This window comes from Lissotriton vulgaris, chromosome 12, assembly GCF_964263255.1.
Source record: "Lissotriton vulgaris chromosome 12, aLisVul1.2, whole genome shotgun sequence".
Classification (NCBI taxonomy): domain Eukaryota; kingdom Metazoa; phylum Chordata; class Amphibia; order Caudata; family Salamandridae; genus Lissotriton; species Lissotriton vulgaris.
Window position 1 is genome coordinate 49787934 of NC_141700.1, and position 16256 is coordinate 49804189.

The following is a 16256-nucleotide window of genomic DNA, read 5'->3' on the forward strand; positions in this document are numbered from 1 at the left end:
AAATAAGACGGGGTGGGAGCCCTCACCAAAGTGTAAACACAGAGCTAGGCCCCAGGCTGGCAGTGTAAAAAATAATCAGAGCCTGTGCCCCGGTGCCACTGCACCGATGCTAGCTACGTCCCTGTTTGGCAGTGTACCCGAGTCTGGCTGTGCTGATGCGTGTTTTGTCTGTCTCTCTGTCTAGGTTCGGGCTGGAAGCAGGCTCCATGTAAGCACCCTCGCCCCAGCTGCGAGTTTCTCAACCTCTGGCCGCAGTTCACGACTCCACACGAGGGAAGACACTTGTCAGTCAGCATGAAGGCGCACTCCTGCATCCCGGCGCTGCTGCTCGCCCTCGCGTGTGCCCTGCTGGTGTTAGGGCAGGACAGCGGGTCTTCCAATGGCGAGGCCCCGGCCTCGGGGGCTGCGGCTGCCCCCGTGACCTCGGCAGCGGGTCTCGGCTTACCCTCGGACACCTCTAATGTCGCTGCGCCCCAGAACGGTTCGAAGACGCTGAGGACGGCGGGGTCCAGGCCCCTCTCCCCTCCCATGTGCACTTCCGGCCGGCCGCGCTAGGATTGGCCGGCCGGCTGAAGAAACCCCGAACGGGGATCGAGCAGGCCCTGGGTCCTAGTGCCTCCCACAGGGCTGGGGGGGGGGGGGGGGCGGGGGGGGGGGGGCGGGAGAGGACGAGGGGGGCGGGAAAGGTCACGGACGTCGGGAGGGAGGCGGGAAACGTGGCGGACTTCGGGAGGGAGGCGGGAAACGTGGGGACGGCGGGAGGAGGGACACAAGGCAGGACAGCAGCAAGCACGGCCCGGCCGGACCAGGCTCGGGGGCGTTCCCGGCGTCGCGTGACGTCGCCAAAGCCAAAGAATCTCGGGAACGCCCCCGTGTCTGGTCCGGCATTGATGGACAGGCCCCTCGTCCAATGGCTAGGCTCCATTTATGGAGCTAGCCAATCGGACGGGGGGGCGTGTTCCATAGTGCTTACTATACTCATTAGATTTCTCTGGAGGCGGAGCCTAATCGGCTCCGCTCCCCAGCGAAACCTAAAAGTTCAAGAAAGGCAATGTTACTTGTCAGCCCACACTCATGCCACCATAACGGCCATTTTTGAGCCGACCATCGTGTGCCGAATATGGCACCAAAACCAGTGCTCCCTGCCGAATCTGTCCACAGCCCCAGCTCCTCGGAGGACACCGCCGGTTTGTTCCAGACAATTCGACCATTGAAATCCGCCAGAAATGCCAACCAAATGCGCATGTCCTGACGAACCTCTGCCGATAACCTTGTGCGATGATGACCCTCCTTCAGGCCGACCATGGCCTGAGCGATCGAGCGGGAAAAGGGGCGGGCCATCGGCATGACTCTCAGGGCAAAATTCAGCTGTCCCACCAATTGTTGCAACTGGTGCAGCCTGACCTTGGACTCGCTAATACAAGCTTCCAGGGAAGCCCTGAATCTTATCACCTTCTCTTTAGGTAATCTAAAACAACCTTCCACAGAGTCGAGCTCGATCCCCAGGAACTCGAGGCAAGTCGAGGGACCCACAGTCTTACCTGGTGCCAATGGCACACCGAAATGCTTCATTAAAGTACAAAATTCATTCAAAGCCTGTCCACATTCCGGACCCCCGGCCGCCCCCAGAAACAAAAAATCATCGAGATAATGCATGACATGCTGTAAACCCGTCTTCTTTGTGAAGACCCATTGCAGAAAACAACTGAACTGTTCAAAATATGCACAAGAAATAGAGCAACCCATTGGCATACATCTATCCATGTAATACTGACCCTGAAACATGAAACCAAGGAGACGCTGATCGTCTGGGTGTACCGGGAGCAACCGGAACGCTGACTCAATATCTGACTTTGCCATCAGCGCCCCGGGCCCTAGGCGATTCAACATGGCCACGGCCTCATCGAAAGATGCGTACCGCACCGAACACACATCCGGGTCTATTGCATCATTTACGGACAGACCACGTGGGGCTGATAAATTATGTATCAGTCGGAACTCACCCGGGTCCTTCTTAGGGACCACCCCCAAAGGAGAACAAACAAAGTTAGCACACGGTGGCTCATCAAATGGACCGGCGACTCGACCTCGAGTAACCTCCTTCCCAATCTTTTCTTGTACCACGGTCGTATGTTGCAAGACCGATATTTGATGTTTACATTTTCTTACACCCCGAAACTCCCCCACTGGGATGCGGAAACCATATGAAAACCCGTTCCTCAACACCCCAGCGGAAGCGTGATCCGGGTATTCGCTGAGCCAAGGAATCATTGCCATGGTATCAACCGGAGTAGGTAAAGGCGCCCCTCTGACTATTTTAGACCTGTTTGGCGCCTCCTCTCCCCCCGTTATCACCCGTTTTGGCTCTGCACATGGACTCCGGATGGGATGGCTGCCCACACCCTCCACATTCGTGACGGAATTTACATGACCCCTGGGGCCTCGTACATTTACCTCTGTTGAAGTTCCAACAAATCCCCCTTTTACCTGTGTTGCCGTTCGGCCTCGAGTTGTATTCGTTACCTGTACCTGATCGAAAGGGGGTCCCGGCATATTGGCGGGAGGATTCACCCCCGCTACTCCCTACTAATGGTACTTTTAACATACCAGTACTCTCCATTTTTGACCATGAAACAGAATCGTAACAATCCCAAGTTAAGTTTTTATCGTGCTCCTTTGCTTTTCTAAAAATATTATCGTAACAGAACCACTGATTGCCCCCATATGATACGGAATATTCCATGATCCGTGTCTGATAGATCGGCAATTCGGACAGCAACTCGGGTCTACGTTCGCCCATGATGGAGGTAAAAATTCCCCACGCCTTCCCCCAAGTGCCAATGTTTTCATCAACTTTAAAGGCGGCCATCTTTGCGCGCCAAACACTCGGATGCATGAGCTCCTTTTGGCTCTTAACATGCTCCATCTCATAATGATCGGTAAGCAACGAGAAGATGTTTATATACTCATTTGCCCATATCTTCTCCTTAATAGCCAGAGGGACATGTTGACCCAACTTTTCCCTTCGTGAAGGTGCAGACTCATCCCTCGCAATCGGCAAAGGCCGCTTACCTGAACCGGAAGCTGTATCTGCGGCTGAACCTGTTCCTGGTGGTTTTTCTACTGCCGCAGCCGGCGTGATAACTGGCGATGATGCCTTCGCCGCCTCCCTCGTTTCACGCAGTTGCTTCATCAACACCCGTGCGTCGTCAGCCGTGGCGCCCTCGCTTTCTTTCCCCAACCACGCTGCTAATTGTGCTGCCAGCTCGGGCGGCATATCCCCCCCGGACACGGGGGTAATCACCACGGGAATCGGATTCCCCTCTGCCGGCACCGGAGTTGGCTCTTCGAGTGGGGCACAGGGAACCGGGATGTCCCCCCCAGCTGCTCCCCTTCTGGGCCTCTTGCCCTTTCCTCCCGGAGCTGCTCCTGCCAAAGGTCGTTTCGGTCCCCCTTCCCCATCTCTATCCGCCATCCGTTTCTTCAGATCGGTCACTTCTTTCATGAGTATACGCAGCATCTGGTCGGTAGTCATTCGCTTTCCGACTTTCTTAGGCATTCTCCGACAGAGTATCTGTAAGACAAAAGGAAAGATTACCACGCTCAAAATTGGCTCTTCGTTCCGTCTCGAGCTCACGTGCAGCGAGGAGGTGCAGCTTCAGAGCACAGGAACAAGAGGATGCTTTCTTGGCTTGTTGCTCCTTTTATCCGTCTTCAGGGCGGGCGTAAACCCGCCCCTGCCTGCCCCGAAGGGCGTGGCCGGCCGCGTCAGTGTCTAGGCCAGCCCACTCCAGGGCGGGAAAAAGCGCGCCCCGGCTACGCCGCTTCGGGCATACCAGCCGAGACTCGCCTCCCGCCCAAGATGGCTTCCCGGGGGGATCGTGGTACTCCGCCATACGTTCGGGGGGACCGAATGGTCGCCCCTTTCCATTCTCCCGCTGTTCACTTTTTGGTTAAACTCTGTGACTGAGTGTGTTCCAGAGAGATCTCTCCACCTACCTCGTTGGCCCCCTCTTCCCACCTTTCTTAAAAAAAAAAGATATATCTTTTGAGTGCAAAGCAGAAAATTACTGTTAGCCATCCACATTAGTTCCTTTGTGCACTTTAAATGTTTTGTTAGAATATCAAAGTAGTGTGCTCCACCTTAGAACGGCTACAGAATAACGTGTCTGCCAACAGTCGCTGTGTCATTTTGACTTTGTTTTGCTGATGCATAATGGTATCACTAAAAACCACAGAATTTTTCTGATGCTCTTCAGCATCACCAAAAAGCATTGGTAAAGCCAGTGGGTCCCAAAGGCAAATGTTCTGTGGGATTTTAGTCTCATGCTATTTTCATTTACTAGCAACCAGGTGTTTGCTCCTTTATTTTGGTGTGTTAAAGGCATGAAATAACTGTTTAAGGTCATTTGTTTCCCATACAAGGATGGAGCCATGTACAATTCTTCCCTGTTCAACAGCATAATAGGGTCAATTGGAGGAGGTTTTTGAATTGTTTTATGAACCTTTATGTATCTGTTGAATTGCTAAATATAAATACATTATATTTTGGCTTTTAGCCCCCCCCCCCCCCAACACTTTTTCTCTAAAATTATGTGGGCAGTTTAGCTGCTTCACTTAATCAATAATGTAAATGTTTATACTTATGTTTGTTTACTTATTTCAAGACCTGTGCTGGTTTGCGCTCCAAGTAACATAGCTGTTGATCAACTGACTGAGAAGATCCACCAAACTGGACTGAAAGTGGTTCGTCTTTGTGCAAAGAGTCGGGAAGCCATTGATTCTCCTGTATCGTTTCTGGCATTGCACAATCAAATTCGGAACATGGACAGGTAAACATTATTTTCAGATCGTATTTATTATCCCCATATATTTGTACTCCTTTCTGTCTAATCATTTGATCCTCTTGAGAACACTTCACTGGTGGATTTAGATATTCAGACAGCTAGCTTTCTTTTTATTTAACAGTGATTGCCAAAGCAATATAGTTGTCGTATAATTTTTCTTATGAACGGATTACAGCTTGATGACAAATATCAGTATAAAATACTGCAAGCCCATAATATGAGGGCCATAAAGATGTGCATTTTAAGGGATAATAATAATAATGCATTTTAATAGTTTATCAAAAGTAGCCAACTGCTAGAGGATTTCATTGTAATGCTAAACTGTTTTTTTTCTTGACTAATTATGCAGTAATTCGTTTATTTTTTAAAATGTTTATACATGACCATGTGTAATCTGTAATGATTTGTTGGCTGTGTGTCTTTTGACAGACAGAAGTGAAAACACCATGTCACACATCCCTGTGTGCCATGTCCCCTACCACTGCATGGAATATTTGTAAGTCAACCCTACAGCAGGCCTAACAGCCCGAAGGCCAGGGTGCTTAATGTTTCATGTGAGGGCATACCAGCATGAGCAGATAAGCCTCTGTGCTGGTCTTCCCTATTACTACGAGTACAAGTGACCAGGGAAGCCATTTTAAAGCATGTGCTGGACACTGGTGAAAACGAGTTCCCCCAGCTACATGATGGTTTCACTGAAAATAGGGATGTTTGGTACCAAACATCGCGTTTTGATAAACCAACACTGATGCCAGTGTTGGATTTACCAATACATGCACATTAGAGGCTGCCCTCTGAAAACCTACCAGCCTCTGGTGTACTTGCTGACTGGTTTCTGCCACCCGAGACTCTGTTCTGACCTCCTAGGATGAGAGGCTTTGCTCTCAAGAGACCCAGAACAAAAGCCAGAACAAAAGCCTGTCCCGGAAGAGGGTGTAACAACCGCTCCCACAGGATGACATGCTGAATAGCCTCCTTGGGCTGCCTTTGAAATGCGAATCTGGCTCCCCTTACAGCAGAGGAAGCGCTCCCCCAATCCAGATCCCTCTTGGCACCTGGAGAGACAGGAAAATTAGCTAGTCTGGTAGGTGTACCACCTCCAGGCTCATACCACCCCTAAGGTGGGCACGATTTTTCAGAAGTAGCCATCTTTGTGGTGGGATACTTGAAAATTCTGGGATACGATTATGCCCACTTCCCACATGAAGTGGTTATACCCAACACTCCCCTAACACCTCTAAGTGCAGTTTTTATTGGAGTCCCTTGCACCAGAGAAGCAGTTACTGATGACCTGCGAAGGACATGAAAAGCAGAAGACTGAGGAGAGCACCTCTTGGCCAAAGCCCAGCTGACCTGTCTGCCGTTCTGTGCCAAAGACAACTCGTCCTGCAACTGTGTGCCTCCAAACCCTGAGAGGACTGTCTGCTTCCAAGAAAGAGTTGAGACCTCCCGTTAAAAGTGGACTTGTTAAGAAATTCAAAGGAGAAGACTCTGAGGCCTCTGGAACTGGCAAAATCCAACACCAAAGGCAACCAGTGGGCAAACGGTTCCAACAAGGTTCCCAAGCCATCTAGAGCTTGAGTCCATCGTGGATTTACTCCTCCTGAACTCCCCAACTTCGCCTACAGCCTCTGCACACCGACCCCCTCGACCGTGACTTCTCTGATAAGGAAAAATCAGACGCCTAAGTACACCTCTGCACCCGTTGGCTCTAGGCCTTGGAGAAGAGGACCAAAGGTGAACCATCAGCACTGATGCCTGGTAAATCAGCATATCCAGGCAGGAGGCTACAAAGGCCTCTGCTGCCTTTCGCCTTTGATATGCGACCTAAGGATTTCCCAGACTGGGGAAATGTCACCACCTGCCCTGGGCCCAACTGGCACCAGTACAGGTGGGAGAATTAGCTTCGCAAGAGGTGTTGTGCTGCCAGGCAGAGCACTCATCCAGGGAGACCCAGCCTGAAGTAAACTATTTTAGAAATTCCACCATGTTGTGTGTTCGAATTAGGAATTATGACACTGGGTGATGCCCACTCCCCATTGTAAGAGGTCATCTAGGAGGTGTAGTGACCCCCGGGGTAAGAAGTCCTTGGCTACTACCCCTCACAACCCTAAATTGAGTATTTAAGGGACCCCCTGATACCAGGACTTCCAATTTTGACGGACATAAAAGGAGTGGTGGACTGCTAACCCGAGAACCGAAGAGCATGATTGACGTGACGCCAACCCTGCCAGCCTGCTGCACCTGACCCTTGTGTAGTAATTGACTCGCCCTGCAGCTGTGCAGACTCCAAGAAACCTGGAGGGCTGCCAGTGCTTTGCCAATTGCCAAAGAAACTCCCTTGGAGAAGAGGGCTACTCCCCTGCAGCCACCAAAGAAGCAATGTCAGGTACACCGACCTGCCATCTACGGGGACTACCGACATAGCCGTTGCCCAGGAAGAGGTAGCTGTGCTCCTCCCTTCGAGTGTGGGGACGCCAGGACTGACCAGAGCCGCATAATACCAATACCTGGGGTACTGGACTCCTTGTAGCAACCAATGCTTGTTGTGACTAGACCGGACACCAACGCCAGGGAAACACGTAGAACAAAGGCTAAGAAGTGAGTCTTCGACTGTCCTGGAGAACAGTCCTGTAAGTCGCTGTCAAGTGCCCAAATGCAATACATGTTTATCCTCCATAGGACATTGCCGATACCGAAAAAGCAGTGACCATTTTTGTAAACTGTAAAAATTCATAACTCTAAAAGTACTTTCCGATAATGTTGGTATCAAAATTAATTTATAAGTACATGTTGTTTTTTTTTATAAATTGGTTTCTGATTTAAGTGTCTCTCTCACTTACTGCCTCTGTTTGCACAATAAATGCTTAGCACTAGCCTCTAATATGCCTAACTGCTCACCCACACTACTACTAAAGAGAGCCTTTGGGGTGTCATTTGTTCCTCTGTAATTCCTATGGGGTTTGCCTGTGCTCTTCACACAGTGTACCACTTTTTGGTCAGTTAAACAGCGAGCTTCCTACAGTATGTTTCATGTCACACCCTAAGATATTCCCACCACTTCATATTTTGTGTCTAAAATTGCTACATTTGTGAAGGCTTTTTCAATGGCTGCAGAAAGAAAGCCTGGCCCCTGCATGTGTCAAACCTAATTTTGGAAAATTCAGGAAATGTCAAAACGGGGGTATTAATCAATGGCATATCCCCTTGTTTTACCCATGTAATCTAGACTTGAATTTTGGACGGTCTTTGTTTCTATTTTTTTATTGTTTTGTTTCAATTACGATCAATGAGCTTTGCTTGGGTGTGCTAAATAAAATTAACATCACATCCGTAATGTAATGAGACTGAGGCACTTCAATGGATTTTGTTTAGAGACTCTTGGGAACTAGGGGCACTTGGGACATATTCCACAGTGAATATCCTTGGCTTGGGTGTTGAATCCTCTTTCAAGAAATGTATTCTGACCACCTCTCACTGGAGCTATTGCACTAAAGCCGGGGTCACACCAATAAAGTAGTTGGGCCTCCCAAACTTCGTGTGTACCTATACTTCGCTCTCCTGTTTCCTAAGAGGTAATTGGCTAATGGTTGTGATAGTCTCATACCAAAGCCCATCTTCAGACATTTGTTGCGCCATTGACTTAATACATCATTTATAATACTCCTCTTACCTAAATTTCTTTTTTTACATACAGTAATATCTACTGTTATACTACCTAGCTAAAAGACTCATTTGAAGTGATGATAGTACTTTATTGCGATAGATTCTTATTTCCTTGAGTGCATTTTCTCTTTTAGTATGCCCGAGCTTCAGAAATTGCAACAATTAAAAGATGAAACTGGAGAGCTGTCTTCGGCTGATGAGAAACGTTATCGTGCTTTGAAACGAACTGCTGAACGGGAATTGCTTATGGTATTATTTTTGTGGTCATTCTGTCATGTTACATTTTTTGTAGTGGATTATTTTGCAATATAAACCATATCTTTCTTTAGTGGTGTGCCTTTTGTTTGTTTTTTAAATAACAGAAGTAAGGAAAGACTTAAAAGATAGTTTTAAATTGTGCCTTTTACACCCTACCATTCTCTAGCATCCTTCTGGAAAATGTGTTCTTTTTGCTAGAGGCAGGCAGTCCAGAACATACACTTCCCCTGTAGGCGTATGTGTCCCTGGTATACATATATAAAAAACATGCACTAGGCCTTTTAATAAAAAACATTTTCGGTGTGTCTGGACAAGTGTTAGGAATTTTCTAATCACCAAATTGATAAGTATATATTATTTGTGAACCGCAAATACTTGACCAGTGAAAATGTGGAAAGAAGAACCCCAACATGAATATGAATAAACACTAAAATAGGCTACACAACAAACTGCCTGCATGTCGACAGAGAAAGTGCGTTATGACTTGGACATGGCACCCCATCACATGATGCAGTAGCCCAGAGAAGGCTTGTAAATAGCAGGGAGCTCCAGGATACTCTAACATTCAGTGATTGGAGAAGCTCCTCCATATGTGACTGCAGATTGGAACCTTTGATGCTGTTCGTACTGACAATTGCAGCCTTCATCTCGACCGCCTGCTAACCTCTTAATTCTGCCATTCTTTTCACATTGTGTCGCAGAGTGTGAGTGCAAGGTTTGCCCATCTAGCACCGTATTATGTTAAATAAGGTGCTTTAAGAAGTATGTGAGATTTGACACTAAGCCATGATATAAGAAGATTCATTTTTCGGAAAACAGCCAGCTTTTCTAAAGCTAGAAGAATGTTGGTCACACATGCAGTGTGCGATTAGTGCATGACTGAAATCCATTTGAAAATACCAGTGCCTATGTGTGCAAATGAACGGAAGGTAATATGAAACACAACGTAAAAAAAGTCAATGAAATGGCTGCAGTACAGGTAATGGGTCTCTAGTGAGTGGCACAAGTTATATTGAACACACTAATTCTCTGTGAAACACTAAACAAAGGGGACACTGTGTTCACTTAGCCAGAAGCTTATAACAAGAATTCAGAGTGATTTCATGAGAATAACTACTGATTTTCTTGTTGCCCACTGTTGGACCTGCAGTTACCAGTCCACATAGGGTAGCCTGGCACAAAGCGGAAATGACTATTCCCAAAGGCAATTGTTATGTTTGTGTAACACCCCTCACAGCGCCCATCCACTAAAAATGACACTACACCAGATTAGAAAAATATGGAATGCTTTATAAAAATCTTTAAGTTAGCCTGTTCCGTTAGTCATGTATTGTTTATACACATCAAGCACTTCCCCCTTCAATTACTTGCATCAATGAGAATTCAACATTACATTGTTCCGTAGAGGAAATCGGTTCAATAATTCCACTTATTACTCTACGTTGCAGGCAGTTCCTTGACAGTTTAGATAAGATTCAGCAGGAAAAACACTTTACATCAAATCAGGTCAGCAAAATTGTGCATTAATACAGTCTAGAGACCATTTTGTATAACTCGTGTAGTTAAATTGAACAATGCGTTTACACATCAGGTGCCAGAATTATTCCCCCCTGTTAGAAATAAGAGCAGGCAGGAAGTTCAGTCAGTATATGCATTTGTTCAGGTAACTCGTAATACACTGGCCTTTGTTTAACTTTAATGACGAACCAGCAATAGTTCTAGGTCTGGTAGAACTCTAGTTCCAGTGTGATAGTCTTGCTAGTTCGGGCTCCCTTGGCCGTTAGGACAGTTTCATTAGGGTTCATATGGATGGACCATCCACTAGGACCTTTGGCGTGTGCTTTCGTTTCCATGTCCCTCACCAGCCCCCTGATCCCTGCTTACTTGTAGCCGTGGGGCTGTTAGGTTTCGTCTCAGCCGTCACAGGCAGCTGGAAGAGATCAGACCACACCGTCAGCCCTTTTGTCCAGCGTCTACTCCCTCGCAGGCAAGGCCGTCTTACATTCAGAGCCTGCACTGGGAAAAGGACGCTTCTACTGACCGGTGCCGCTGTATTCGCCTCGTCATGGTCCCTCACAAAGGCACTTTCTTTGTTTCCCCGAAGAGCTGCGCTACTGGGCCTGCGTGGGGGACCAGTGGCTTCAATGCGGCGCCGCCTCTTTCCTCAGGCAGCTGTCAGGCCCTCCTCCAGACCTGCTTATGAGAGGTTTATGCCTCAATGCCACTCCGCCCCCTTGGGATTGTGATCAGTCCTCTGCTGGGCCTGCGCCAGGATGAGATGCCACAGTTTTACCCCGCTGCCTATTCCGTTTTCCCCTCAGGGCAGACAGCAGCTCCGGTGGCGCCTCCGTGACTGCCCTCCCATTCAGAAGGGAGCCACAACAACCACCCGGTGCACCTCTAGATTCGAGGTTGCGAGTCAGGCAGCCTTCACACCACCACGGCCCGCTACCAACAACTTCGTCCCTGGGGGGGCGGCTTCCGTGCAGCGCTCCTTGGCACAGGTGAGAGGGGACAGGCGGGACAAGAGTGGAATCGCTAGCGGAACGGGGGAAGGGTGTCAGGTTCTCATAGTCCCGTCCCTACCCTTCCAAAGCTTTTCAGAGCGCTAGAGCTGCTTTTCCTCACAATGGACAACGGGGCAGAACGTTCCACTCAGCTCAAACCTTCCAGCAGTCTCTCAAGATCACCCCAGTGACAGGGGTCAGTTCCTCCTAGCTCGTGAAGACACCAGGGCACGGGTTCATCAGGAGAGCAAATAGGCAGGGTCAGGTCTACAGGTAGAGGGGCGGTGACACTAGGAAGCAACCTTAAAAAGAAGTCAACCCTCTGAGTGTCCTAACCCACTAGGGCCACAGCCTGCACTCCAGCTAGTTGTCCAGCCACACAAAATGGCCGCCCAGGTTCTGATCTTATATACCCCTAGGCCCAGGTCACTAGAATGGCCCGGAAGGTTCTAGATCCCTCCATACTAACCTATGGGCCAAGCTCTGAGGTAAAACTTTTACAGTTGACAGGCCTCCATTTTGTGAATGACTCTCCCACTCCCTCCATTTTAAAGAAGCATCTGCGCCTCATGGTTAATTAATAATCAGTGGCGCCCAGAGGCCTATGGTCAACACCAGAGAAAAAAAATGTAGTGGACACAAGGAAAATACAGAGGCCAAAAAGGGGATAAAATAAATAATAATTAGGAGGGACCACCCAAAGGGCTGACAGGTCTAACACCCACAAATAACCTGACAAAGTTTGGTTTGTATTACTATGTGAGCATGTCAGATGACTGGTGACTCCGATGGTGTAGCAATGGACAATAAGGGAATGTCTGCGATTTACCCAGTCCTGGCAAAAGCCGAATGACCCCAATGTGCACAAAAGTGTAGACAGAAACATGTGGACCTTAATAATGGATTCTCGAATAAACAAGGAACTTCATCAGCATCCATCTTCTTTTTATCCTTTACTAGTGGACCACACAAGTAATAACCCTGCACTTCTGATAGATACATCTGCCGTGTGGATTCCTCACCTTGTGAATATCCCCCTTGCGTCAGCAACATTCGGAAATTCTTTTCGTAGCCTCGCGCCGACGTGGATAGGACGTCACAGAGACACAGCTCTGCTCGCGACTCCGCTGACGTCACCGACGCCTATAATAGGCCCACGCCGGCGTGATGACATCAGTTCCCTTTTTTACGCGTCGTCGACGCTAACGGTTATCGGGAATCTCTGTAGCCTACTGGTACATTGTTGCCATTTTGTTGCATATTTCTGCTTCTCTGTATCCTGTCTCTTCGAAGATGTCATCCAAGAAGACCGGCTTCAAGCCCTGCAGGGAGTGATGTAAAATGATGTCCATTACCGACCCCCATGAAGACTGCATCTGGTTCCGACCATGATGTGGAGGATTGTTCTTCATGTCGGAAGATGAATCCGAAGGCCCTGAGGGAGAGAGAAGCCAAACTTCTGGTTGCTAAGGTGAAAGCTGGAAAGGAGAAGTCGTCGAGGTCTCGTTCTCGAAGGGCGAGGTCGAAGTCCAGGGCGAGGTCGAGATCTGCTTCTCGAGAGAGGTCGTCTTCGAAGTCGGCGTCGGATCATGTTTCGAAGTCGAAGAAGAAGCACAAGAGGAGGAGACATGAGTCCCGACGTCGGTCTGGTAAGGAGTCGGGGTCGAGGTCACCGAAGAAGGTACGTTCGAAGGTGGTTACTCTCGAAGTCTCTGAGCATGAAGGTGAGGCCTCACCTTCTGAGTCGCATGGGCGGTCTCCCACTCCGACTCCGAATACTTCTCCGGTTCCGAATCCGTCTCCGGCGCCGTCCCCGGCCCGTGAAGAGGAAGTGTCTCGGGAGGTTGTGGATTCTGCGCCTGTTGATGAGCCGAATCCGATCCCTCCACAGGACCGGCCTGATGGTTTTCAGCCGCCCTTTCCTGCTCCAGGCCAGGACCCTTCAGTGTTTCTTAACTCTATGTATGGCGTCTTCTCAAGGGCGTGGTACCCCTCTGGTGCACCTTCGGGTCCCATGGGACCTTTGGCATTCAGCCTGGGAGTTCCTCACTCCTATCCTCCGGCTCAGTTTATGCCTTACATGCCTGCTCCGACGCCGCATTGGCAGTTCCCGGCTCCGCCGAAGTCGTCGATGCCGATTCCAGCGTCGCCTGCTCCTGATCGTCCTCGAGGGCATTCTTCTGTGCCGTCGGATTCGATACCGGCGCCGGTCCCGAATCCGTCGGAGCCGCAGGTGGATCCGGCTGCGAGGCATGTAAAGAAGAGATCCAGAAGGGAAGCTCAACGCCTTTTGGAAGAGCAGAGATACATGGATTCACAGTCTGATGTTGAAGAAGGTGAATTAGAAGAGAGCCGTTTTGAGGAATTGGCGGATTCAGGGACTCTTGATTTCTCTCCAGAGTGGGAGTTGCCCTCAGGCTCGGGTGCTCCCTCTGAGGATATCCAGCCTTACCATCTGGTTATGAGGAAGGCTGCTGAGCTTCTTCAATTGACTCTGCCTACAGTGGAGTTCAAGTCTAATATCCTCACTGAGGTCTTGCATTCACCGAATTCTGTGGTTGAGCCTTTACTTCCATTCAATGAAGCTTTGACATCCTATAATGGAGGTGTGGAAGAAACCTTTGTCGGCTCCTGCGGTTTCTAAGAGTGTTGCGAGGAGGTACAGGGCTACTCCTGAGGACCCGGCTTTTCTGTCTTCTCATCCATCGCCAGAGAGCCTGGTCATTCAGGCTGCCTGTTCAAAGAAGAGTCTTGGTGCCTTTCCTCAGGTTCCTTGTGAGAAGGAAGCAAAGAAACAGGACCAGGTTGCAAAAAAGACCTTTTCATCGGCTAGTATGGCGTTGAAGTCAACTAATGCCACATGTCTTATGGGAAGGTATGTGCATGCCCTGATGGACTCCTTGCGTATCCTGGCTCCAAAAATTCCTGACGCCAACCGGAAGGATTTTGAGGAGGTGATTTCTGACACTCAGGCGGCTGCCCGCCAGGTTATTTAAAGTGGTCTGGACACTGCCGACTCTGTGGCTCGTATTATGGGCACTGCTGTCGCCACTAGGAGGTCAGCCTGGTTGAAGTCATCGGACTTTTCGGCTGATGTTCAGGAGACTTTGCTTGATCTTCCTTTTGATGGATCAGGTCTCTTTGGGAAGAAGGCGGATGCGGCTCTTGAGCGATTCAAGGATTGCAGAGCAACAGCTAAGTCTTTGGGTCTCCAGATCAGAGGCACTTCTTCCAACAGAAGGTTCAGGGGCTTTGGTCGCTCCTTTCGGAATTTCCGGCAAGGCCAACAGGAGCAGCAGCAGCAGCAGCAAAATTCAGTGTACAGATCGTACAGGGGAAAGCAAAGAGCGCATCCTCGTGGACGTCAGCCCTCCTCTTCCTCCACCTCTTCCAACCCCCCTGCCGCAGAAAAGCAGCCCTAGATTCGCTATTCAGGATGATGTGGGTCCGGTTAGGGGTCGGCTTACCCATTTTCTACAGGATTGGGAATCGGTTACGACAGATCTTTGGGTTCTCAATCTTGTAGAAAATGGGTATGCCCTTTCCTTTTGGGAATTTCCCCCTGTTTACCCTCCTTGTCAAGGTTTTTGCACCGAGGAACATCTGTCTCTTCTGCAGGAGGAGGTTCTAACTCTGTTACGAAAGGGTGCGATAGAGGTGGTCCCAGAGCAGGAAAGGGGTCAGGGATGCTACTCCCGGTATTTCCTGATCCCCAAAAAGGATGGCAGGCTTCGTCCAATCCTGGATCTCAGGATCTTGAATCTCTATCTGAAGCAGGAGAAATTCAAGATGCTCACCCTTGTTCAGGTTCTTCAAGCGTTGATGGAAGGAGACTGGATGGTGTCGCTCGACTTGCAGGACGCGTATTTCCACATACCCACCCTGAAGTCGCACAGGAAGTATCTCCGTTTCACGGTTGGGTCGCAGCACTACTAGTTTGCGGTCCTTCCGTTTGGTCTTACTACTGCGCCTCGAGTCTTCACCAAGGTGATGGCGGTGGTGGCAGCTCATCTCAGAAGGTCGGGGATACCTGTGTTCCCTTATTTGGACGACTGGCTGATCAAAGCGGAGTCGTCAGAGAAGGTGCTCCATCATCTGCAAGAGACAACTCAGTTGTTGTTCAGGTTGGGTTTTTCGATAAATGTACCCAAGTCTCACCTGGTGCCCTCCCAGCGCAACCTGTTCATAGGTGCCGTACTGGACACCACTGTTTGTCGTGCATTCCCTCCTCCTCAAAGGATTCGCGACATTCAGGAAATGATTCCTTTATTTTACAATGGAGCGGTCGTTCCAGTCCTGAAGGTCCTTCGCCTGCTCGGTCTGATGGCTTCTTGCATTCTATTGGTCAACCATGCACGCTGGCCCATGAGGGCACTCCAGTGGTGCCTCCGCAGGCAGTGGTATCAGCACAACGGAGATCTCGGGGAGTCGGTGAGGATCTCCAGAGAAACTGTGGCGGATCTGTCTTGGTGGAGCGTGGAAGGCAACCTGTCGCAAGGAAAGCCTTTCCATCTACCTCCATCGGTGGCCACGGTGATAACGGATGCATCCACTCTAGGGTGGGGTGCTCATCTGGGGGATATGGAGGTCAAGGGTCTTTGGTCTCCAGAGGAAAGGTTGCTTCACATCAACCTTCTAGAGTTGCGGGCGATACGTTTGGCGCTCAAGGCCTTCCTCCCTTCCCTTCGCGGTCGGTCGATCCAAGTCCTGACGGACAACACGACCGCGATGTGGTACATCAACAAGCAGGGAGGAATGGGGTCGCAGTGTCTCTGCAGAGAGGCTCTGCGTCTCTGGTCCTGGGTTCAGGACCACCAGATTTGTCTGATGGCAAATCATCTGGCCGGAGTTCTGAACGTGCGTGCAGACAGTCTCAGCCGGCAGTTCTCTGCCGACCACGAGTGGAGGCTTCACCCGGAGGTGGTTCGTCACGTCTTTCGGACGTGGGGGACTCCTCGGGTGGACCTGTTTGCCACTC

The 16256-nt window shown here is 49.6% G+C and overlaps 1 protein-coding gene across 3 annotated transcripts in view; it reads left to right on the top strand.

Annotated features, from left to right (window-relative positions):
• Positions 1–16256, top strand: part of UPF1 (UPF1 RNA helicase and ATPase) — a 382560-nt gene that overhangs the window by 189457 nt on the left and 176847 nt on the right. For all 3 annotated transcript variants that reach the window (XM_086947036.1, XM_086947037.1, XM_086947035.1), the window contains exons 12-13: positions 4668–4832; positions 8648–8762. In XM_086947036.1, the coding sequence (XP_086803162.1) occupies positions 4668–4832; positions 8648–8762 (280 nt within the window). The remainder of the gene's footprint in view (positions 1–4667; positions 4833–8647; positions 8763–16256) is intronic.